The following is a 22,369-nucleotide window of genomic DNA, read 5'->3' on the forward strand; positions in this document are numbered from 1 at the left end:
GTTGCTTGAGACTTCAGATCGGGCGGTAACGAGATGGCTGACCAATCGCTAAGGCCGTGCGAATTGAGCTGCATGCATTGAGACTGGTGAACGGATGGAGATGAGAATGTAGCACTCCCAAATGATGGAGACAGATCTCAATTGAATCAAGTTCATGCTGCACGAACCAAGAAATCCAATCAAACCAGAAGGATTGCAAGGCCAAGGGTGATAGAGATCAAATGACAGAGCTTTGTAGCCAAGTCGTCTTCGCAAAACATGTGATGATCGTAAAGTATATAGCAAGGCAGAGGATGGAAGGGACATGAGACGAGCGACAGGGAAAAGGGGTAACCTGGGAAATATTTATGCTAGTGAAGTCTGCGACCAAGGCGCAGTGAATACCCAGCAGTGAATGGCCTACGATCTCATTCAGTAGTCTCATCTGTACATCCCATCTGACGATGTGTTTATTCACTCTGCTTGTCTGCCAGATATCTCTAGTGGGTGAATAGCATGACCGGGTGGCTGCGTCATAAGATTGAACCAATAACTTGTGCCGCACTTGCATGAGCATAAACTAATGAACTTGGTTGTAACAGATTATGGTATATACAAGAAGAGACAGGTGCAAAAAAGGCGGACGAAAGACGCTCAAAGCCGGCAAACAGACATCCCTGCAATACAAACGACCAACTCAACCACCATAACCTTTGACAAATCATACATCAGACCTGGACGCTGGACCCGTCACTCTTCTTGCAGGAACATGCATTTGCTCCCGCGGCTATCTGCGAGGGAGTCCTGGCGTAGCTAGGAGGGACATCCAACGCCGGATTGCGCGCGAAGAAGTTCCGAGGGCGGAGCAACACCGTCATTGGCTCCGCCGGCATGATAGGGTAGTCTTCCGGAGACGGAAAGTGAGTGAGGCCGAACGTGTGCCAGAGTACAATATCCGTGTTCTCAATTGAGCAGTTGGGGCCCGCTGATTCAATCCATGCGGGCAGGCCTTCAGAGGGCTCGCCGGAAGTCTGCGGGACATGGCGACCTGCAGGGTGGACCTGGTCATCGGAGTCTGGCATAGACTGTTAGTTTGGCTGACGGCACAAGGGCACAAGGGCACAAGGGGATACTTACATTTGGTGACGTGCACAGCATGTCTGGCAAAGCCGGCGCGCTTCCAGACCAACCCACCCTCCTTGGGAAGCAGTGAGGGGACCTCCCGGCTGACAAGCTTGTAGCAGACCGGCTTTTTGCTGTGGGGGTTCAGCTTGTTTGTGTTTGCCATCTCCCAGGTTCTAGAGGTGGCCCCGTTGTAATCCGACATGGCCTCTACGGGTGTGGTGAATTTGGTCTTTTTGGCGTAAAAGGCGTTGCCGTACTTGTTCTCTGCGCTTCCGACCTCTCCAGGGCCTCGTTCTGCATCCACCTGGAAGACAGTGTTGTTTGTACCGTCAATGTTGGGATCGATACGCAAACAGAATAAGTGCTGGTGGTTATGGGCGTTGACGCCGGGGTAGACCTCTGTACCCCAGCCTTTGGTGTCCTCACCAGGGTTCATGGCGTAGGTGTTAAGAATACCAGTTAGTTTGATATCAAGCTGAACGGTGCCGTCTTGGTGGAAGATCCAGTAAACGCAATACTCGTAGTTGGCGGCGGTGAAAATGTGCGAGATGATCAGCTTGCGTCCACGGGTGACGATGATGGACTCGTCCCGGAAGTCGGTGTGCTTGAAAAGGATACCGGCATCTTCCTCGTGAATGCAAATGGCGTTCTTGACAATGGTGCTGGCACCGGCACGGTTGACAAAGGCAGCGTCCATGTAGTGGATAGCACCCTTGCAGTCACATCCGAGCGACAGACTGTTGGTCATGTATCCACCGCCGTACTCGCCTAGATCGAATGCGTGTTTGCGGTGATGCGGATGCTCGGGGTTACCGTATGGGACAACCATTTCCGCCAAGGAGAGACGGTAGAAGACTGGTCGAACATTTCCTTTGTCATTGAACGTGATGTTATTGAGCACAATGCCTTCACGGTAGTTGAAGCCAACGTGGATACTCCAATTCTGCCACTGGATGGTGCGTCCATCCACCTTGAAAGACACGCCGTCCGGCTGAGTGATATGGATTGGCTTAATGTCTGTCCGGTAGCCCCCATCCTGCTCAATTGCGGCTGGGTGGTAGTTGTTTGGCGGCGCCCTACTGATGGGTCGTCGTACTGGTGGGATATCGATGTGGATGATCTCCTTGGTCTCCGCATTGTAGATCGGACAAAAGTCCAGAGGAAATGTGTACTGGGAGTCATCGACATGGGGACGGTAGTACATCAGCGCCTGCTGCAGACGGACATCACTCCCAAAGCGCTCATCGTAGCCAATCGTCCAAGCTATACCGGAATCAGAACCACTGAATCAGCAAGTTAAATCACGGAATTGTGACTCACGATCGCAGTAAACCTTGTGCATATCCTCCTTTGGAATCCCAAGAATCTCACACTGCTCGATTACCTTGGGATCCTTCCGAACAATATGCTCAACCTCCTGCAAATCCTCCATCGTGATAAGCGGCTGCACACCCGGCGTATGCTTCCACGAGACGATCTTCTTCTGGTCCAGATCGACAATGCCATCATAGGCCTTACCGCCAGGCGCGATTACAACGACATCGGCAGCACGCGCAGGACGAGGCGTATTCTTGGGATCTGCGAGCCAGGCCATCATCTCCGCCTTCCGCGGCTCATACAGTGTGACCGCGTTGAAATTGACCTTGCCATGTTCCTTGCGGATGATGGCGACTGCCGTGTCGATTTCCTTTGTTGACAGGGGGTCAAAGGGATGAGGTGGAGGTGAAGAGGCGCCGACCTGGTAGGTCAGCTGCTGTAGGCGCTCCAGAACCATACTATATGTCGACGAGGATATTTAGTAAGAAAACAAAAGAGTATGGTAATTGTCAATCCTCAGATAAGATATGGCTGTTTCAAAGACGCCCGACTGAAGCATTTAGATCAAAGATCCTCCCCAGCAGGGGAAAAAGCGAAATATAAACCGCAACCATGACTGCATAATTGCACCAACACCTCATCCTCGACCACTGGATAGATGATGGCTGCTATCAGTGCGATAAGAGGGCCGGATCGCGTTGCCTGATCGGGAATAGCGTGCAATGTGTTGCAGCTCGACCCAAAGCGGTAATGGGATGCTTGTGTTGGTGCTTCCATCTTGAGTCAAGTTGCAGGGTGTAGCTCCGTTCAGAGAGCGGGGTATCTCATCGCTGGATCATACGGATGCATTTGCTAATAGTGTTTCTCAACTATCGTGGATACGGTGAGAAATTGCATACCAATTGCCTCCCGGAGATCCTGGAGCCTTGCTTCGGATAAGGTACAGTCTGTAGAGCCAAGCTCACGCCGAACTTCGTGTGCCACCTCGCAATTGTGCCTCAATTGAGGACAGGAATTTTAGCTCGAACTGTCCCCGGAATCATGATCGTGGACCTAGAGCGTTTCGGAACAAATGGGACAAGGACACTGCAGCTAAAAGGATTCATTTGCGCCACCAAAACACCGAATACACCGTCCGCGAATATAGCCAATGCAGACTAAAGGCACGAAAGCCATAGACCCTCATGATGAACCGAAACAGTCGAATAGCGGAGGAAAATGCAAAAAGAAATAACAATGAGATAGCACAAGCTGTGCCACAAAGCTATGTACATCCATCATATCGTATCAAATCCATGTCCCACCAGTAGAGCAAAAGCCATCACATACTGCGATGAACCATGAGGAAAGGGGAAGAGGAAAGGTGGACGCCGGTCAACGCACCCAAAGCATAGTCCGAACGACACGAGACAACAGGAAGAAGCCTATACAGGACAAACGAGGCCCAAGGAGAAGCCAAATGCAAAAGCATGTCATAAACTCCCTCCGAACCGTACCCCTGATCTAACACCTTACAACAAGAGAAGCAAAGTATGGACCCGATGAAACAACGCTCATGCCTTCCCTGTTTGAAACGCCCCATGACTCCGCCTGGACCACCAGGGGTTAGTGCACCACCTAGATTGCCACCGTGATGTTGAGGAGTTTGACGACCGGTATTGGGTGTGCTCGGTGTCCCGGCTGCCGAGTAGATAGTGGCTCCGTTGAGATTCGGTGTTTGATGAGGTTGCATGTGATATGTCAGTGCTGGCATCTGGCCGTTGAGACCCCAGATCTGCCCCGAGTACTTAGCCTCATCGATTTTGCCATTGAAGATCAGCTGACGCATCTTCCAGTAGATCTCGCCCGTGACGAGTGAGTCAGACCCTGCCTGATGCGCAATGCCGACCCGTTTCACACCGAGCTCGTCTGCAATATCCTGAAGACCGGACTTTTGGCCCAGGCTCGTCAAGATCTGCGCGGCGGCTGGAGTCAGCGGCGAATCGTTGACAGCCTGATTGCGTCCCGCGTGTTTCATCAGGTATTTGATGTCATATAGCGACGGGAAGAAAATCTTCAGAAGGGTGTGGAAATCCTCCTCGTTTTCTGGCAGAGGTTTACACAACATGATCTTCATCAGGTAGCCAAAATCGTAGCCGGAATGGAACGAAACCCAATGTACATCGTCGAGTAGGACGAGTCCGGAACTGATCAGAAGGGCTCCAAACTCAAAAGGATCGATACCGTTCTTTTCGTGCATATTAAAGTCAATACCCGCCTTGGCGAGCATGGCTGTTGATTCCTGCGCATACATGTCGTTCTCTAGTGAAAAGCGGAAGTTGAACTGCCATGTGCAAGGGGCGGGTACCAGGCTGTTTCCCAATGGCTGTCCATTTGCATCCGTAGCATTGGGCGGAGGGACTTCCCCGTCGGCCGAGAACAAGGTGATGCCGAGTTGGATCATTTTCAAGAGGTCAACGTTGCATCGAAGGGTCTGGTAGTGATAATCGGCTTTATTCGTAAATGATCCGATGGGACGAGCGACAATGCCAGGGAACTCCGTATCCTATGCGAGGCATCAGTACTTTTGATCCATAATCAAACCCGGGATCGTCATCTCAATGCAACCATACCATGCTAATATAAGGGTACTTCTCGACCAGCTGCCGTAACACGGCCATCTCCTGGGCCAGATTGTGTTTCCATACATCCCGTATCCGAGTCTTCACGGCGCCTGCTTTCGTCTCGAGAGCTAACCGGCCATCGTGAGTCTGAAGTAATTGCTGTTGCTGCATCTGTGCCCCTCTCGCGAAGCCGATCTGGGCTGCATGGCTCGCCAAGCCAGAGCCCCCTCCATCACCAGCCCCCGTAAACCCGGCGACAGACAAGCCGTTCGCAATCCCTGTCCCTGATAATGTAAAAGGATTGATATTAGTGTTGGGGTTGCCGGCCGCAAAACCAGGGTGGCCGCCAAGCGAGGGAGGAGGGAGCGCCGTGTTGGCCGACTGGGGGTGGGCCGGATGATGTTGAGCTTGCTGCTGTTGCTGCTGCTGTTGTTGGAGATGCGCTTGTTGTAAATGTGTATAGGGACCGCTCAGGCCAGAAGGCCCGTATCTGCCGACAGGAGGTGGCATATTGTCGTGTGCAGCGCGGGGTTGTAGCCAGGCATCTGATAACCAGAGTGAGTTGGAATCGATGGGATTCCAGTTTCGCGCTGGAGATTCCCTCGCTGCTGCAAGACCACAAAGGCGGACAAGCTCTCGTCGCCGAATCCGGTTTAGTGCAACTGCCCGAGTGCCAAGCCCTGTTCCTCTCGTCCTGTACAGCTTCAACTTCTCCCGTTCCTCGCTGGTGGAGATTGATCCAGAATTACCTTGCTCTCACCTGTTCTCGCGAACCTCCGGAACTTCGGAGCCACACTCTTGCCTCCGTCTCCTTTCTACCCGCCGAATCCGCATTCATTCCTCCCATCCTCATCACCCAACATGGCCAACCCCACCGGCTTCGACGTCAACGAATTCAAGGCCGCGGCCTCCCCTCGCTCGGTCTACGCCAAGAGAGATCCTTGGGCCCGATAGTACGATCCGATAAACCCACTACCCAATTGACTACTTACTAACCCTCCACAGTGAAGCATGGAGATACACCGGCCCCTTCAGCCGATTCAACCGCTTCAAGCGTATCTTCCCCGGCTTCGGTATCGCTAGCGTCGCCTTCGCCGGTTACTGCGCATACGAGCACTTCTTCCTCAAGGACGAGCACCACCACGGTGAGGGACACCACTAAGCGTGCTTTCCGGGAATGAGATGGGGGATGGGCCCGGTGTGGGATGCATGGAAGTCGAGGCAGAAGCACGGATACCCCCGGTTAAGGATGGACGCGGTTGCAAAGATCATGGGAGGAATGTCTTCATTGCCGTGGGGCTGGCTGTACGCTTTTGATACGAGCTGGCAAGAAAGGCTGCACTGCCACTGCCGGGGGTTGGATGACGAGGCTCTCGCTCTTAGAGATGGCGCTTGGGATGATTGATTTGACCGATGTACATATCCTGTTTGTTCTGTTACACCAAAATTGCTGGTCTTTCTTCTATCTACTGGTCTATGCTGGTCGTAGGGTTGTCTTTTCTTCAGCACAATATGCGGATATGCGAACAAGGAATATGAATTGTCTTTGATGAAGCATTAGAGTCGTCAAATGCATTAACTTTTCAGGTCATGAACTGCTGCCTCTCCTGTCTATACATATAAAGAATGGTCCGAGGTATTCTACTACTGCAGGCCAATTATTCCTCAAAAACCAAAGCAACACCATCGTCACCAGCGGTGACGACCCGCTTCCCATCAAACCCTTGAACAAAGCCCATAATGCCTCCCGACTGCTCCCCCTCTTCATTCTCCACGAGACCCAAATGACCCTTCCACTCCTTCAACAACCCCTCCGCCGCAGCTGCAGTTCCGCCCCGAGCATCCCAACGTCTGACGACACCGTCCATGCCGGCGGAGGTGAGAAGCCACGGGCGTCCCTGGGTAGCGGCAGCAGCGGGGCGACTCGCGAGAGCGGCCAGGTTAGTCTGGAGGAACTCAACCTTGACGACCGCGGCGCCCTCGTGGGCTTCCTTAATATGCCGACGTACAGCGAACCGGTGCGCAGCGTCGAACAGGGCGATTGAGCCGTCGACCGAGCCAGCGGCGAGAAGGGTCAAGGGCGGAGAGGAGAACGACAGCGTTTCGATGCCATCACTTTGAGCCTGCAGAGAGGCCATGATCGTACCGGCAGCGGAGGCACCACTTGCGGCTTGGTTGGCAGGGCCCTTCGCTTTGAACCTAGCGGCGCCACCGGCAGACACAAGGCGAGGCAAACCGACGACCTTGATGTGGCCCTCGGCTCCCCCAACAGCGGCAATACCACCGCCTGGCGAGATCGCGATGGAGTACAACCCACCATCCACAGCGAAGCGCTGATCTTCGGCGGTCAGGCCGACGACGGCGCTGGTACCGGCGGAATATGAAATACCAGCGGCCGCCGCGGCGCCCCAGACATCATATACATAGAAGCTGCCGTCTTCGGAGACGGTGGCGAGCAGATTGCCATCGGGGGTCCACGCACCAGCCGTGCAGGACGCAGTGTGCTGGAAGAAGGTCTGGATCATGGAGATGGGCTCAGCGGAATCGTTGTGGTTGATACGGAAGACCCAGGCGCTACCGTCGTTTGCACCAATAGCGATCACATTCTGCTTCTCCTCGTCGTTATTCGGACAGGGGCAAACAGAAACCCAGTTGATCTCCTCCACCTCCTGAGACTCCGCGGCGAATTCCCACGAGAGTCCCGTCAACTGGGGCGAGTTATCGCGCCATGCCCGCAGCCGACCGTCCAAGCCCGCCGTCACGACGTATTCTCCCTTCGGTTCTGTGAAGGCGACTGCATTGACGGTATCCGTGTGTCCATCCAGTTTGGCAATGGGCGTCAGCGACGTCCGTTCACCCTTTGGTTGCGGATTCGACTCGTAGCTCTGGGGGAGTACGGGGCGCTCGTCTCGCGGTGTCGAGTCAAAGATGTACGCGGTATCGTCGCCAGACCCGGTGATAACGATATTGTTGTGAACGGGGTGTTGCGCGACACAGAATACGGAGTCTGAGTGGACGTCGAAGTGAGCTGAAGAGTCGTTTTGCAGTGTAATTTCTTGGTCCTCGTATGTCATGGCTTGGTCGTCATCCTCGGGATCCGACTCCATAGGGTGGTCTTCATCGCGAGTGAAGATCTCTTCCGCCTCATCAGCCTCGATGTAGGCATCTTGGTCTGCCTCACGGTGGGGGTCTTGTGAAGAGGACATTTTGGGCGTTGATGAGGGCGTGAAAGAGTAAAAGAAAATGGGACCGAAGAGGGCGGAACGTCGAAGAGAATGCTCTCTGACAATGTTGCTGATCCGGGAGTTCTTTTCGCCTCTCTTATTGTCACGATACACTGCACAAGATCCTCCAAACCCTATACAGAAGAGCTTCGAATGTTTTTTTCCTTGCTGATCAATCAGTATCTGTCCGATAAGTCAACACCCCGCTTAGAAATTCATTTTCTCCCCGCGCCCCTGTCAAACAATGCAAACATCCTATTCGCTGTTTTTGTAGGCCAGACTGAAGAATCGTATCTATTGTATTGACCACTCTGCTCTGTGTATTTATATCATAGACGAAAATATGCATGCTATATTTCGGGAATTATCTACAGGACATCAGAATCTAGTTGAATGGTTTATAACTTGGCCCCAGCCTTTCTCCGCAACTCCTTCTCCTGGTCACGGAGCATTCGGCGCAGAATCTTGCCGCTCGGGCTCTTGGGAATAACATCGATGAAGCGGACTCCTCCCTTGAGCCATTTGTGTCTAGCTTTGTGGAGCTCCACATGCTTCTTGATAGATTGGATAATAGCTTCATCGTCATTGCCAGCGGAGGCAGACTTGACCACGATGGCCTTGGGCACTTCACCAGCGGCCTCGTCCGGAATAGCGATCACGGCGCAGTCTGCGACTGCTGGGTGGGTGAGCAGATGAGCCTCTAGCTCCGCTGGAGCGACTTGTAGGCCCTACGATGTATTAGTCAATCGAAACTGAGTGCTAGCGGAGATATACATCTTCGGGGTTAACAGACCTTGACCTTGATCAACTCCTTGATTCGATCGACGATGAAGATATGTTCCGTACCCTTCGGGCTCACCCGAACGACAGCTTCATCACCGGTGCGCATCCATCCGTCCTCGAATGTTTCCTTGGTAGCTTTCTCATTGTTCAAGTAACCCAAAACCACACTTGGGCTGCGAACGACGAGTTCACCGGGTGTGTCGTAGCTGGTTACCTCCTTGCCCTCAGGGGTCATGATGCGTGCCTCAACGCCAGGCAGCAAGGTGCCGGATGAGCCGAGGAATACGTCCGTGGGATGGGTTGAGCAAACGACAGTCGACGTCTCCGTGAGACCTTCGTTATCAAGGTTAGAGTTCGTCCATTCGGAATGTCTTGCGCTTTGATTCGAGTCAATGCTTACCGTAGCCCTGACGAACTATGATTTCCGGATAGATCTTCTTGAAATCTGCCGCCGTCTCCATTCCTAATGGTGCTGCGCCTGTGAATAACGATGTGACCGAGCTCAAGTCGAACTTGGAGCAAACGTCCTGGTTTCGCAGCATGGTAATAATGATTGGAGGAACCTTGGAGAAGGTATACTCGGTCAGCATTTGGTCTATGGTATCTTCGCTCTACGAATTGGTACCACTTACCAAGAAGAGGGACCTGATCTTGAACTGTTGAATTGCAGAGAGATACGATTTGAGCTCGAATTTCGGTAAGACAATGACTTGATCGCCTCTGAAAGGCCCGGCATGGCAAATGACCACCAGCGCATAAATGTGACTGTAGGGCAGAAGACCGAGTGCGACATCGGTGTATCTCGGTTCGCCAGTTGGAGTAACGGAGTCGCGCCATGTTTTCTCGGACGCTGTAATTTGCAAGGTATTCGCGATGACATTGCGATGAGAGATCATGACTCCTTTCTAAAACGAAATAAATGTCAGCGTAGTCGGGTGGTACAGTGCGATTTTGATTACTTACAGGCAGACCCGACGTTCCACTGGAGTAACACAGGAAAGCTGTTCTACGAGCGCCTTCACCTGCGCTCCAATTCACCCTTTCCACTTTGGGGAGCGATTTCCCGATCTCTATCAATTGAGACACGGTCTTGAAGCCAGATCCAGCTTCCTTTCCACCGCCCGCCTGGGGCGGTACTTCCAGCAGATAAATCCGATCCTTCGGGAAGCCGATCATTGCGGCGGCTTCCAGAGATGTAGCAAGCAAAGGAGCGCATGTAAACAACGCCTTTGCCTTGGAGTCAAGCAGCTGATGCTTTAACTCGGCCGCCGAATATGCCGCATTTGCCGGTGACACGACACCACCAAGCTGGTGGACTGCCCAGGATAAGGGCAGCGTGTCAACCTAAAACAGTCAGGAATCCTTGAATAACATTGGCAATCTCTGAGCGATCTAGGATCAAATGACTTACGGTGTTCAAGCTGAAAATTGCCAGAGACTTGTCCCATTCGGTACCGCTGTTCGGTGCCCAGTTGAACTCTTTGGCAAGCGCCCGCGCCAGAAGGTCGACACGTTCAGCAACCTGGGGAACGGAGTAGGTTTTCCCCGTGAGTCCGCAGGTGTACGGATCTCTCGACTGGCCAGCAGGGTGACGACCATATTTCTCATTCAGCATAAATTCGCTGATGGGAATGTTGTCGGGTATTGGGGCCAGCTCGCCCGCCGTGGCTGGTGGGAGAAAGACCATGGTTACTGCGTCAGTAACCTACGTGACGGGAGAGGTCGGAGGAGGGAGAGAAGCTGAGGAAAAACAAAAGAGAATTGATGACTGCAGCAGAGTCCTCGGTAATGATAATTAGTTATACTGATTACTGATTAGTCTACTCAGCGAGTCAGCAGCTTCGGACGTAACTGGGCAGTTGGGGAGGTCTTGATTCTTAAGTAGTTGACACCGGCTGCGGGGAAAGCTTCTATGGTGCTTTTACTAGTTCGGTGTCTTCGGTTCAACCGGGCTCGCCCCGTGTTACCTTGCCGAAGATATGGACATGAACACGAGGTTGATGATCCTATTCAATTACCAAGGTTAATGGTTTACATTTATTGTTTGGGATATATATTATGCAGATATGACCAGTTTTCTATCGGCATACAGGGATCCCAATCCCACAGGAGCTTGTCTGCGCAGTCTGCGGACGAAGAACAGCCGAGGGAAATCTCCAAAATCTGGACAGAGGAGTCTCCAACTTGGCCTCTCGGAATTGCAGTAGCGGCTTGAATGGTCCACAGTAACCACATTTTTAACTAGTACTAACTAGTACCAACCAGCACAGGTACAGTTTAGCTCACAGATCTACAGATCCACTGGGGAGGTGCTTAACAACTGCAGTTATGAACTCGTAGTATATGAACATGATGCATTCGTGTCTTTTACTTTTTTTTTTTCCACAAAAGAAGCACTAGTATTGGCTTTTGCCATTGCACAGGTCATGACTTCAGAATAAATCAAGCTCATGGTTGCAAAATATCTTCCTCCAACTGCTAAGAATCCCACATCAACCCTGCCGTTAATCGGCGGTATATAGCTTATTGTCGAGGCATGTCATATGCTCTGTCGGCATGGAGTCATTGGATGGGCTTCAATGACTACCTCTCTTTTTGATCGTACCTAGAGATTGGCATTAAGTTGTCCTCTCTCGCCGCGACCTATTTCAGTGGTTCCTGAGCCCAGAGTTGTGCCTTAGTAGGTAATATATCCGTGGTAAGCAATCCATCGTGGTCTATGACAAGAACTGTGACCATGATAGCTCCAGGGAACTATAATTAAAGAGTTTTCACAGAAACATGATTTCTATAGAGATTGCTACCTCTTACTTGCAATAAAGCCCTCCTTCTTCCTCATTCCTTCCTAAACTCATCGAAAGAGTCCTTTAATTCGGCCTGTTCAGTCTCGATTATACCTATCTCGATCAGATCCTTAGCACCACCTTATCATAGCTATATCCAAAAAGTCAATTAGATCTCAGATATAGCTGCATCTTTTACATTTCTATCACATCTCTGAGGTAATTCTCTCACGGTTGCTAATCTTCCTGTGATTTAAAGACTGTGTAAACTTCAATTGCCATCCTCCTGCCTCTTTCCCTTCAGGGTAAGGCGCCAGTCTCGTGACTGTCAGTGATCAATATCCCAAGGAAGAGAACAGCTCTGTCTTCCTCTCTCATCTTCTTATCCCTCACGCCGCAGCTTAGCAGATTTTATCAAATTCAATGAAGGGAGTATCAATTGTATACGCTTGACAGACTTAAGGATGCGTTTTGTTTCGCTCTATTGATACCTACCAGCTTCTCGTCTCGGTCCCGTGACTTCTCAATTGCGAGCTGGGCCTGACCGGCTACTATCTCCTATATACTTGCTTAAAATTCCCTATCCTCCTTGTGCCTATCTCTGGAATACTCGATTCTAGTTGAAGTTCGGAGATCCACAGACAGTTCAGGTTTGCAGTCTGGAATACATATTTACGACGTCAATCTACCCACAATCGCTACTAGAGTCATTAGAAGCTGGGAGTGAACGACGCAATTCTACATGCAGTTCCTCTTATAGAAGCCAGATCCATTCCGTCTCACACTAAAGCATCCTACTTTTGACAAGCCAATACAGTATGAGCCCAAGCAGGCCGGCGAGAGCTTCGGCACCAAAGCCCAAGTCTGTGAAGGCGGGTCGCATACGAAAAGTTCGCCCCACAGGTAACGAGTCGAGTTCGTCCAAAATCCTGCTCGCTGTTCTCAGTGTCCTCGAGATCTTTCACATGTATATCTGACCTTTACAAGTCTCACCTATCAGTGTCGCCCCGCAAGTCGTGACTGCAAATGATGCTACGGAACCAGCTACGGAACCAGTCGATGGCCAGCCTCCCGCATGGGCTGAGGTTTGTAATCACCGAGCCCATTGTAACATTGGCTGACCCGGTCTTCAAGTGCCGCCCAGAGCTATGTGATGCTCTTCCCTGGTTCCGTGCAGTTCAAGGTGGTTCTTACCACTGTGACCACCTGTGCTGGGGGTTCTTGCTGGACGCTGACTGTGGTATTCGATCATACATCGATGAAGAGGTGGTAATTACAAGGGTGTAAGTGCAATCATGATTCTAGGGCATTCCTACGTGTCGTTTCTAACGGTACTAGCGGAGGCGGTTGCACTAAGGACGCAGAGGGCAACCTCATCCTCGTTAGAGATCAAGGCAGCGATGATAGTGCTGTCAGTAGTCTCGTTAACAGTATGAATCTGAAGGTTCCTGTGGGCCTTATCATAGGTGAATCTTCTTTCTTGCAGCCAGAGTAACCCTTCCTCTGATTTGACGATTAGGAGACCGGAACATACTTCTCGGAAGAAAGCTACCACACCGATACAACGTAATGGATTATTTTCGGGTTACTGACGTATGGTACGAGAGGATCGGAGGCAAGGTGGGAGCCAAAGTTCGCTTTGAGAAGCTGAACCTCTCTACAAAGAGCTGGTGGGCAGGCAAAGCCTCTGCCGCTCCTGTTCCATATCACCAGCGCCCTGAGATTCAGGCTGAGATCAACGATTGCGCCGCTTGCCATACAGCCAGCCCACGTATATACAATGAAGGCTGGATGTGCCTGCAACCCACCTGCGACAGCTTCTGGACAATCATTGCCTTCGAATCCCCTTTGGACTTTACGTTCCATCGCAACTTCATTCAAGCTCGAACTGCTCCTGCTCCTGAAGCTGTGCCACATCACGACCTGGTACCCAACCTGCTACAAACGTTAGAAGAAGATGGGGAAGGCGTCAGCTATTCTCGAATTGCGTGGAAGGGCATTGTCTGCCCACTTTGCCAAAAGTGCATATCCAGAAGATATTGGCACGGTTGGAAATGCACAGATGAGCTCAGTCCAATCATGCGGAAAGGCGAGACAAGCTGCACATTCAAGAAAATGCTGACCGTGCAGCCGGTTTCTCTACGATCTGTTATTGATGACTTTGGCCTTGGGCCGAATAAACGCGCTTGTCATTTTGACCCCAGATTCGCCGTACCAGAGATTGATGATGAGACACTGTTTCCGTACAGAAAACTGACATACCGAATTCCAGGCGTAGGCAGCATTACTCACTTTGTCGCCAACCGAACAATCAATAGTCGTCCTAACGGGCCCAACGATCTATTTCGACAGCTGCAGGTTGCTGACTTCGGGCTGCGGCGTTATCCATTACAACAGAGTGTTGGTAAGAGAGCAAACCTTCTCTCTAAGACTATCCTTGTTCTTCTGACCCACAAATCTTCAGTTGCTGGAACCCTCACCGCACACTTTGCTGTGAATTATGTGAGTTGCCCGCGCCGTACTGTGTCATCTCACGAGGCTGAACTTTCTCAAAGGGGATGCCATACAAATATATCGTTTCAGTGGACTCCAGGCCGTTCACTGATGCTCCAGACGAGATCCAGCAGGCCTTAGGTCGTTTGACCTGGGCGACTGAGCGAGCTGTAGCAGGCAGTGGCGACACCTTCCTTCCGCCAAATGAGCTACTCATGCTCGGGTATTTTGAAGACATGAAGATCGGGGTATGTTGAATGCCGTGTTTGTGCCTAGCGGATTGCTGATGCCACACAAGTATCATGACGATGGGGAGTCGTCGCTCGGACCAACTATTGCCACGCTTTCCCTGGGCGCCAAGTCGGTCATGTCAATTCGAATGAAGTACAAGTACTACAACGGCTTGTCGAAAGCCAAGACACTGTTGAAAGATGACCCCGTATTGGCGGGTTGTAAAATGGAAGCCGAAAGACGGAGCCTGAAGAGTCAACTGGCCAACGGTGAGATTGACCAAATAACATACAACAATCTACGGCGCAAGGCCTTGCAGAAGGGCAAATGCGGGGAGGCTCCCGTAGAAATCAAGATGGAGCTGAACCATGGAGACTTGGTAGTCATGCACGGCGAGAACCTTCAGACATACTACGAGGTAGAGGCATTCCAAAAGCCCCGCATTATCAAGGAAATGATGCTGACGCTTCGATAGCATGCGGTGACTCCAGACAAGAAGCTACGCTTCGCTCTGACCGCTCGTTATATAAAACCAGACCACGTTGAACCGGAGCACCTGCCGAAAGGAGAATTTACACTCACACCCGATCAAATATATGATGGGAAATAAAGCGCTTCCCACCTTAAGAGACAGTGCTATAAAAGTTGTATCTTCGCAATATATCGACTAATGCTTGGCTTTTTTATGCTGTTATATTTCGATTCGATGCGCAAGTTTTCCGCGATCCTGTTGTTTTATTTTCCAGTTTGCGATTGTGATGCCTGCTTCGACCCTGAATGCTTTGCTCTCCATGATGTATTATTTACGGACGCTTATATACCTAGCTGTTGAATCTCGGCACTGTTTTCTCCCAATGCAATTTCGGATCAGCTTCCCGAGGGTCGATTGCATGGTTTCGAATCCATTGAATTAGCTGCGTACATGAGATTACGAGCACGAGGGTAACAGGCACATATTGTTATAATTCGCCTACCAGAAGGACTACCTATACATAAGGTAATGTTCCTCTGACGAGGTGTAACTTGAACCACGATGTAGACTAGGATATTGGCGTGATGCAGAAGTTATATGTTTTCAACTCTAGTTTCCCCGTTGACGGAGCAGTTTGAACCTTCGAAACGGAGCTAATAATACGGCGTCATTGATGATTGGTACAATAATGGACTTGTCTGAGTCAACGAGTCAATTGTGGCTGATTTCACCAATGATTCTGTGTTGGCTGTGCTACGGGCGTAGGAGCTGAATGAGGATCTGTCGGCCTTTTTGCAGCTTTGGTATGTCCTTTCCAACTTTTTCATATCGAGTTCTTTTTTCTCTTGTTATCTTCATATCGAGGATAATCATACTACTATTGAGTATCCTGTATGTCTTGTTGATTCTAAGAACACAACAGGTAGTCCATTGTTTCCCCGCAGCTCACGTGGCTCCGCGGTTCCTTGGGACATGACAAAGCATGAGAGCACACACACGTGTGGAGAATCACAGTCGCTATTATTATTATTGCCCTTAGCCGTTCGCTGTTAGCTTTTCGAACTGAACTTAACCACGAGCCCCTTCGAGTTCCACTGGATTGCTCCCGCTGTGGGCTGTTTGCCTTAAAGGCCCAAGGCTTAAAGGGATACGTGACGATCGGTCCACCCACCTGAGCCTCAAATAATCTCACACCAAGGCTTCTTTTCACCCTTCCAAACACATCGGGTTGATCCTGAGAATTTAATCCATGTCGGATATTTCCCTTTTCTACTTTGTCGTTTTAATTTGATCGAGTTCGACTGTCTTTGTCTCCGTCGTACCGCGGCAGTCGACTTGCGCTGCATTCACCGCAGCACCCTCTCGAACACTAAGGGAGTCCGAGAGACTCCATAGGGCGGGTTTGGAGCCCTCCCCATCGTCGCCATAAGTCCCTCGGTCGCGTGTTTTGCGAGTCCTCTGGCTTCACTAGCCGTGGACTTTCTTAGCGACAATGGCTCACTATCAGAATGGCCAAACGCCCTATTACGGCCAGTCCAACAACCCTACCTCCTCGTCCACGCAACCTCCCTCGTCCAGTCGCTATGACCACTACAATGCACAACAACAGAGCGCAAATTCTCAATTACGGCGGATGCCCAGCTATAACGTTGGGGATGACGCGGGTCTGTTCGGTGGAGGTTCCGGTGCTCAACACGCCCGAACTGCCAACGGGTCCACGCGATATACCGGGCAAGCCAGTAATTATGGCACCGAGGACGGACAAGGGTCCTATAGCCTGGCGAACAGCGGATACGACGATATCTCAGGACCGCGATACGCGCATATCCCCTCCGGCGGGTCGCCGCACGTAACGCGAGACAGAGCTTCATCTCAGTCTAACTATTCCTACCAGTACTCGTCTATCGCCTCTCCGACGCAGTCGGCCTATAATCCTCAGCAATATGCCCTCCCACCTACTCCGTCGCAACAGCAGCTAGGTTACAATCCCCTCGCATATAACGGCTCCAGCAGCAATGCTTACACCGCTGGTGCGACTGCTGCTCACCAGCCGTACAATCCAGCGGCGTATCAGTCGGCCAGTCTCGCTGGATACGGGTCCCCAACTGTCCAACGACAGCCGAGTATAGCCAGTTTGTACGCACAGCCTCCGCAAACATCGCAGGCATATTCTTCTCAGCAATCCCTGCCACCCCCGCCTCCACCTCGAGGACCAGATCATCCCTACGGAAGTCGCGCATCCGCCCCGTATCGAACTGACTCGCCAGCAACCCAATATGGCTTTTCTACTCAGTCATCTGCATCTCTAGCCTACAATGTCGCCCCACCGATGAGCCCTACCGCACCTTATCCTTCCACAAGCTCATTGACCTCAACAACGATTGCATCAACCTTCACGCGCTCCCACGCCCACAGCTCACAGGTTCCCCTCTATACCGCGCAATCGCCCCACCACTCGGATGCAGCTATGGCGCCTTATCCTGACGAGCTCCCTCCAGAACCACCTGCGCACTCGACACCTGCGGAAGACGTATACGGTAAACGACTGAGCTTCAGCCGTCGCGGGTCGGGGCGGTCACTGCCTACGCCTCCAATCCAACATGCGCAACCGCAGACCTCTCCGCGCCGGACAGATACCTTGACTCGGCATCCCCAGTCGCGGCCCTTGCCCGGTCCACCAGTCGACGCGGACAGCGATTCATCTCCGCTCGATGATCTCAATGGGGTCGGTGGCCGAGATCCCCGGTCGGACCAACCGGTAGGTTATGAGGATCTGATGAGGGAAGTGGAAGCGGCTGTGATAGATGGCCGTATGAGTCGGGAGAGACGCTATGACACTAGGCCACTGCATGTTGACGCTCAGACCTCACGTCACGAAGAATATGGCCCTAGTCCTCCCGTCACTGCCACCTCGAGTGTGCGCTTGTCTCCTGACGAGAGGCACACGCACACAAACGGCACATTGGCGACGGGTACAGGCCAGTATGTTAACTATGATGCGTATAGCGACGATAGTGATGCGGAAGCCGCGGCGGGGCTGGCGATGCTGCAAATGGCGGACGAGGAGGACAGGATCCAGGCCGAGAGGGAGCAAGCGCGCACACGGCGGGAGACTAATGCATCGATCATCAGTGCCTATGGAAGCCATTCGTCGGCGCGAGCGCCATCACCCCGGCGAGACTCTCGTCAAGATGAACTCCATTCCACAACCAATGCGACCTACAGCGGCAATTATCATGAGCGCTATCACTACGATGCTGACATGGATGAACATGCTGACGAGACTCGCAATGAAGGCGTAGATCAAGCCACAAGGCTTGGCCCCTCCGGCTCCCTCCGCAGCTCCAACGTTTCTGCGGACGACCGCGGCGAGTACTCGGACGACTATGACTACTATCCTATGCCCGATGATCAAGTGCACAAATATTATGACTACGTTTCCGCGGCGCGGGTCGATGCTGCAGGCACTGGTGGCCTGTCAGAGCCTGGCGCTTACGAGCGTCGCATGAGCTTCGATTACGGTGACGAGGCAGAGGCCTATCCTGATGATGCACATCACTCAGGAAGTGAAGGATCCGATGTAGGAGGGATGCCAGGGGAGCTCTTTTTCCACCCCGGGATGCGGCCGCTACCACCTGCCCCCGTTGAACCAGCGAATAACGCAGATCTTATGCCTCATCTGATGCCGGCCGGGACATATAGGCCTCAGGAATCGGGTGAATACCCGGAAGAAACCCAGTATACAAGCCCTCAGTACCCTGTTTCTGCGGATTCGTTTGCGTCGACCGTGTCCACACCAACGTCCCAAGTGCCACGGTCGACATCTCTGTCAAGTCATCCTATTGGACCCCGGACTGACCCCCCTATCAGGTCCAAGACCGATGCGGATCGGGCGAAGTACAAGCAGCAGCTGGATCTGCTTCGACAGCAACAGAATGGCGCCTTCAAACTTGACGCGGCCCAAGAGGCTCCTGCGATACCCCTGGACCTACCCGCGATCCCTGCGGGACGTCGCAAGAAGTTCAATCCGTCTAAACTGTCCTCGGAACAATTCAGAAAATGTGTCGAACCTTGGGCGCTCAGTGCCGTTCTTGCTTGGATTCGCGATCTGTGTGAAGAGGAAACGGACCTGAGGAAATCGGCCATTGTCGACGCGATCGTCGCTTTGTTCACTCACAAGGTGCCGACGATGAATATCGCGGACGCAGAGACACTGGCTGCGCGAGTCGTTGAGAACATGCTGGAGCAGGGGGCTCTGGTAAAGGAAGAAGAATGGGTCAAGTTCGGCAGCGGAACCTTGTCGGGTGTTTTGTTCCAAATTACAGGCACTGGTTGCTATTCGCCCCTGCTCCATGAACAGGAGACTGAGATCCTCGGACGCTGCTATTCGCACCACTGCATGCGAACGCTGAAGAAGGTCAACCTGAAAGCGCACAAGATGGCACCGCAAAAGAAGGTTGAGGACTGGGTCACATTCTACAAGGTTCCGAAGGAAGTGTGGGAGGCTTATCCGAAGAAAGAGGTGGACCGCCAGAACAACCTGCACGAAATTGTCACGACCGAGGATGCCTTTATCGGACAGCTGGACGTCCTACGTGAACTCTACCGGGATCAGTTGGCAAATATGCAACCTGCCATCATTCCGCCGAAGAGATTACCGAAGTTCCTGAACGATGTTTTTGGAAAGGTAGATGCGGTCAAGAAAGTAAACGAGGAGTACCTCCTCGCGCAGCTCAAGTACCGGCAGAAGGAACAAGGCCCGTTCATTGTGGGCTTCAGTGACATTTTCCGAGAGTGGATTCGAAAGGCTAAGATGGTGTACATTGACTACGCGGCAACTTTTCCGTACGCCAACTACCTTGTTCGTAAGGAGATGGAGAGAAATGCCCACTTTCGACAGTTCTTGAACCAAGCTCGCGAGCACAAAATGTCGAATCGTCTCAGTTGGGATACCTATCTCAAAGCCCCAATCACTCGGATTCAGAGATACACCCTACTGTTGTCGACTGTTCACAAGAACATGGTCAAGGACTGCGAGGAAAAGACGAACCTGGCACAAGCTATTGATGAGATCAAGGTCGTGGCGCTGGAATGTGACAACAAAGTCGGTGAAACAAGCAAGAAGGTCGATCTGATGGAATTGTCTGCCAAACTGCAACTTAGACCGGAGATGAAGAAGGAAGTAGAGCTGAATCTGCAGCATCTTGGTCGCGAGATCATCTACCGAGGAGACTTGCAGCGCCCTGGTACACGCACTCGATTCCTCGTGGACACACATGCCATTCTTTTCGACCATTACCTCGTCCTTGCCAAACTGTCCACCACCCGCGATCCAACCAGGGGCATCAAATATGAAAGCTACGATGTGTCCAAGCTGCCCATACCAATGGACCTTTTGGTGCTCGAGAGCACCAATGATGACCCTGTCGTCAAGTCTTCCGTCCGAGGTGTGTCGACCGTTACTCCACCGCAAGCCACGACGCGCGGTGCAGGTGCTGCACCCCTCATACACTCCAACAGCGGCAACTCGGGCAACTCTACGACATCCTCTTCTGGCAAGACATTGGTAGCAGCCACGGTACTTGAGAGTTCCAAAGACGACAAGATCCTATATCCGTTCAAGGTCAAACACCTTGGGAAGAACGGGACCTTTACGCTATACGCGTTTTCCGCGCAGAACCGGCAGGAGTGGTGCGAGAAAATCATGGAAGCTAAGACAAGACATGCTGCTGCTCTATTTGCGCAGAACGCAGAGCCCTTCCGACTTCGTGTGCTGGCTGACACGGCCTTTGCCTCTTCCGATCATTCAGGTATCTCCAAGAGGACAGTCACCATCAAAGGCACGCCTCTAGACCGAGCAATCCGGGAAGTTGAGGAGCGGTACGGGGGTTCAAAGTCTCGGCCGGTGCCAGTTTGCAGAACTAGTGTTCATTGCGCGACTGTATTCCAGCAGCCTCCAGGCCGGATGATGTGTGCGGTCGGTACTGATTACGGCGTGTACATTTCCGAGTACAATGACCCTCGAGGATGGGTTCGGGTAAGTTCTTTCGATTGTGGTCTATTGTCATCTTCTAAATTTAGTACTAGGCGATCCCGATTATACGAGTGTCGCAGATTGCGGTCTTTGAAGAGTTCAATCTCTTCCTGCTGATTGCTGACAAGTCCCTAATCGCGTACCACTTGGACGTCGTATGCCCTGCAAGTGGTGTGTCCTCGCAAACAACAAAAGACTCTGCTCGCCGGGCGCCGCAGAAGCTGTCCGGAAACCGGGAAGTTGGGTTCTTTGCAGCTGGTCATATGAAAGATCGTACTCTGGTGATGTACAAGAAGCGTGATGGACTGTCGTCCACCTTCAAGGTGCTGGAACCGGTGCTACAAAAATCCGCCACCAGTAAGAGTCGGCTGTTCCATACCCGTCGCTCCCAGACCGAGTTCTTCCGCGAATACGACGAGTTCTACATCCCAGCCGAGAGCTACGGGATCAACATGTTCCACTCATCCCTGGCGATCTCGACCCAGCGGGGCATCGAGATCCTCACCCTCGACAAGAAGCAAACCTGGTCTGTCCCCGATTTCCGGTCCGAAGCCCCAGAAGCACAAGCCCAGCTGAGCAGCATCGCCCACCGCATAAGTAACCTGCGCCCCTCGGCATGTTCCGCCTAAGCGACAGCGAATTCCTCGTCGCCTACACCGACTGCGCCGTGTACGTCAACAAGCACGGCGACGTCTCCCGCAGCGTCATAATGGAGTTCGTCGGTCGTGCACACTCGGCCTGTCTGTACGGGAAATTCCTGATCCTCTTCAACGAGGACTTCGTCGAGGTCCGCAACGCCATGAACGGCCGCCTGAGGCAGGTCATCCCAGGTCACAACGTCGTCTGCCTGGACGACGGAAGCACTCTCCCCGGGTCAGGGGCGAATACCGAGCCGACCAACTCGGGAACTTCCATCAACCTAGCTAGCGGACTGTCCAACGGCGTTGCAATGGCAAGTAACGGCCGCACCGTCAAGATCTGCATGCAACATCCGGAATACGAGCGGAGTCAGCTCGTGCTTGAGCTGATCGAGAACGAAGGACAGAAGGAGTAGAGTAACTGCTGTCTCTTCATTATTGGTCTTTCTTCGTTCTTCCATTCTCGTCACTACACTTCTTTCTTCTACTGCGATTCACAATTGCCCTGAAGCTGGGTAAGCCCACGCACTATTGACTTACTAATGTCCTTATTATACCCTCTGTCTGCTCGTGACCGACATCATATACCTCTCATGATTAACGATGTTGATACCAGTCTATTGATTGATGTACATACATACATCTGATTCAGATTCAGCATGCAATGTGCTAGATGCATTGATCTTT

General features: G+C 52.1%; 8 protein-coding genes across 8 annotated transcripts; 4 read left to right on the forward strand and 4 right to left on the reverse strand.

The window, feature by feature from the left end:
* Nucleotides 1-537: 537 nt before the first annotated feature.
* P174DRAFT_384622 (peroxisomal copper amine oxidase) lies at nt 538-2,967 on the reverse strand. Its single transcript, XM_024823218.1, has 3 exons — nt 2,425-2,967; nt 1,117-2,367; nt 538-1,054 (listed from the first exon to the last, which is right to left on the reverse strand). Exons 1-3 carry the CDS (start codon nt 2,876-2,878, stop codon nt 708-710), a joined length of 2,052 nt encoding a protein of 683 aa, XP_024685584.1. The 5' UTR covers nt 2,879-2,967; the 3' UTR covers nt 538-707.
* Nucleotides 2,968-3,297: 330 nt separating this feature from the next.
* On the reverse strand, nt 3,298-5,590 carry P174DRAFT_401924 (CCR4-NOT core DEDD family RNase subunit POP2). The gene is made up of 2 exons (XM_024823942.1): nt 5,034-5,590; nt 3,298-4,966 (listed from the first exon to the last, which is right to left on the reverse strand). The coding sequence occupies exons 1-2, from the start codon at nt 5,532-5,534 to the stop codon at nt 3,743-3,745; spliced, it is 1,725 nt and encodes a 574-aa protein (XP_024685585.1). The 5' UTR covers nt 5,535-5,590; the 3' UTR covers nt 3,298-3,742.
* Nucleotides 5,591-5,739: 149 nt separating this feature from the next.
* On the forward strand, nt 5,740-6,542 carry P174DRAFT_510103 (NADH dehydrogenase [ubiquinone] 1 beta subcomplex subunit 3). Its single transcript, XM_024831635.1, has 2 exons — nt 5,740-5,977; nt 6,030-6,542. The coding sequence occupies exons 1-2, from the start codon at nt 5,886-5,888 to the stop codon at nt 6,184-6,186; spliced, it is 249 nt and encodes an 82-aa protein (XP_024685586.1). The 5' UTR covers nt 5,740-5,885; the 3' UTR covers nt 6,187-6,542.
* A 140-nt stretch (nt 6,543-6,682) lies between these two features.
* P174DRAFT_448666 (WD40 repeat domain-containing protein) lies at nt 6,683-8,428 on the reverse strand (the record flags this gene model as incomplete). Its single annotated transcript, XM_024828780.1, has 1 exon — nt 6,683-8,428. Exon 1 carries the CDS (start codon nt 8,228-8,230, stop codon nt 6,683-6,685), a length of 1,548 nt encoding a protein of 515 aa, XP_024685587.1. The 5' UTR covers nt 8,231-8,428.
* Nucleotides 8,429-8,582: 154 nt separating this feature from the next.
* Nucleotides 8,583-10,898, reverse strand: P174DRAFT_438781 (acyl--CoA ligase). The gene is made up of 6 exons (XM_024826624.1): nt 10,443-10,898; nt 9,995-10,375; nt 9,664-9,936; nt 9,432-9,594; nt 9,042-9,364; nt 8,583-8,976 (listed from the first exon to the last, which is right to left on the reverse strand). The coding sequence occupies exons 1-6, from the start codon at nt 10,716-10,718 to the stop codon at nt 8,647-8,649; spliced, it is 1,746 nt and encodes a 581-aa protein (XP_024685588.1). The 5' UTR covers nt 10,719-10,898; the 3' UTR covers nt 8,583-8,646.
* Nucleotides 10,899-12,843: 1,945 nt separating this feature from the next.
* On the forward strand, nt 12,844-13,309 carry P174DRAFT_364824 (uncharacterized protein; the record flags this gene model as incomplete). Its single annotated transcript, XM_024822018.1, has 2 exons — nt 12,844-13,097; nt 13,153-13,309. The coding sequence occupies 2 exons, from the start codon at nt 12,844-12,846 to the stop codon at nt 13,307-13,309; spliced, it is 411 nt and encodes a 136-aa protein (XP_024685589.1).
* A 74-nt stretch (nt 13,310-13,383) lies between these two features.
* P174DRAFT_366207 (uncharacterized protein) lies at nt 13,384-15,013 on the forward strand (the record flags this gene model as incomplete). The annotated part of the gene is made up of 3 exons (XM_024822100.1): nt 13,384-14,316; nt 14,370-14,555; nt 14,606-15,013. 3 exons carry the CDS (start codon nt 13,384-13,386, stop codon nt 15,011-15,013), a joined length of 1,527 nt encoding a protein of 508 aa, XP_024685590.1.
* A 1,489-nt stretch (nt 15,014-16,502) lies between these two features.
* P174DRAFT_417976 (putative Rho guanyl nucleotide exchange factor) lies at nt 16,503-22,098 on the forward strand (the record flags this gene model as incomplete). The annotated part of the gene is made up of 3 exons (XM_024824654.1): nt 16,503-21,047; nt 21,098-21,588; nt 21,681-22,098. 3 exons carry the CDS (start codon nt 16,503-16,505, stop codon nt 22,096-22,098), a joined length of 5,454 nt encoding a protein of 1,817 aa, XP_024685591.1.
* Between the last annotated feature and the right edge of the window lie 271 nt (nt 22,099-22,369).

Source organism: Aspergillus novofumigatus (assembly GCF_002847465.1).
Source record: "Aspergillus novofumigatus IBT 16806 chromosome Unknown P174scaffold_2, whole genome shotgun sequence".
NCBI classification, from domain to species: domain Eukaryota; kingdom Fungi; phylum Ascomycota; class Eurotiomycetes; order Eurotiales; family Aspergillaceae; genus Aspergillus; species Aspergillus novofumigatus.

Coding starts and splice junctions, on each gene's coding strand:
- P174DRAFT_384622 (XM_024823218.1), bottom strand. CDS start 2,878: ATGGTTCTGGAGCGCCTACAGCAGCTGACCTACCAGGTCGGCGCCTCT. Junction 2,368..2,424: donor GCACAAGGTTTACTGCGATC/GTGAGTCACAAT, acceptor ATTCCGGTATAG/CTTGGACGATTGGCTACGAT. Junction 1,055..1,116: donor TGCTGTGCACGTCACCAAAT/GTAAGTATCCCC, acceptor AGTCTATGCCAG/ACTCCGATGACCAGGTCCAC.
- P174DRAFT_401924 (XM_024823942.1), bottom strand. CDS start 5,534: ATGCCACCTCCTGTCGGCAGATACGGGCCTTCTGGCCTGAGCGGTCCC. Junction 4,967..5,033: donor AGTACCCTTATATTAGCATG/GTATGGTTGCAT, acceptor TGCCTCGCATAG/GATACGGAGTTCCCTGGCAT.
- P174DRAFT_510103 (XM_024831635.1), top strand. CDS start 5,886: ATGGCCAACCCCACCGGCTTCGACGTCAACGAATTCAAGGCCGCGGCC. Junction 5,978..6,029: donor AGAGATCCTTGGGCCCGATA/GTACGATCCGAT, acceptor AACCCTCCACAG/TGAAGCATGGAGATACACCG.
- P174DRAFT_438781 (XM_024826624.1), bottom strand. CDS start 10,718: ATGGTCTTTCTCCCACCAGCCACGGCGGGCGAGCTGGCCCCAATACCC. Junction 10,376..10,442: donor CAATTTTCAGCTTGAACACC/GTAAGTCATTTG, acceptor TGACTGTTTTAG/GTTGACACGCTGCCCTTATC. Junction 9,937..9,994: donor GTGGAACGTCGGGTCTGCCT/GTAAGTAATCAA, acceptor ATTTCGTTTTAG/AAAGGAGTCATGATCTCTCA.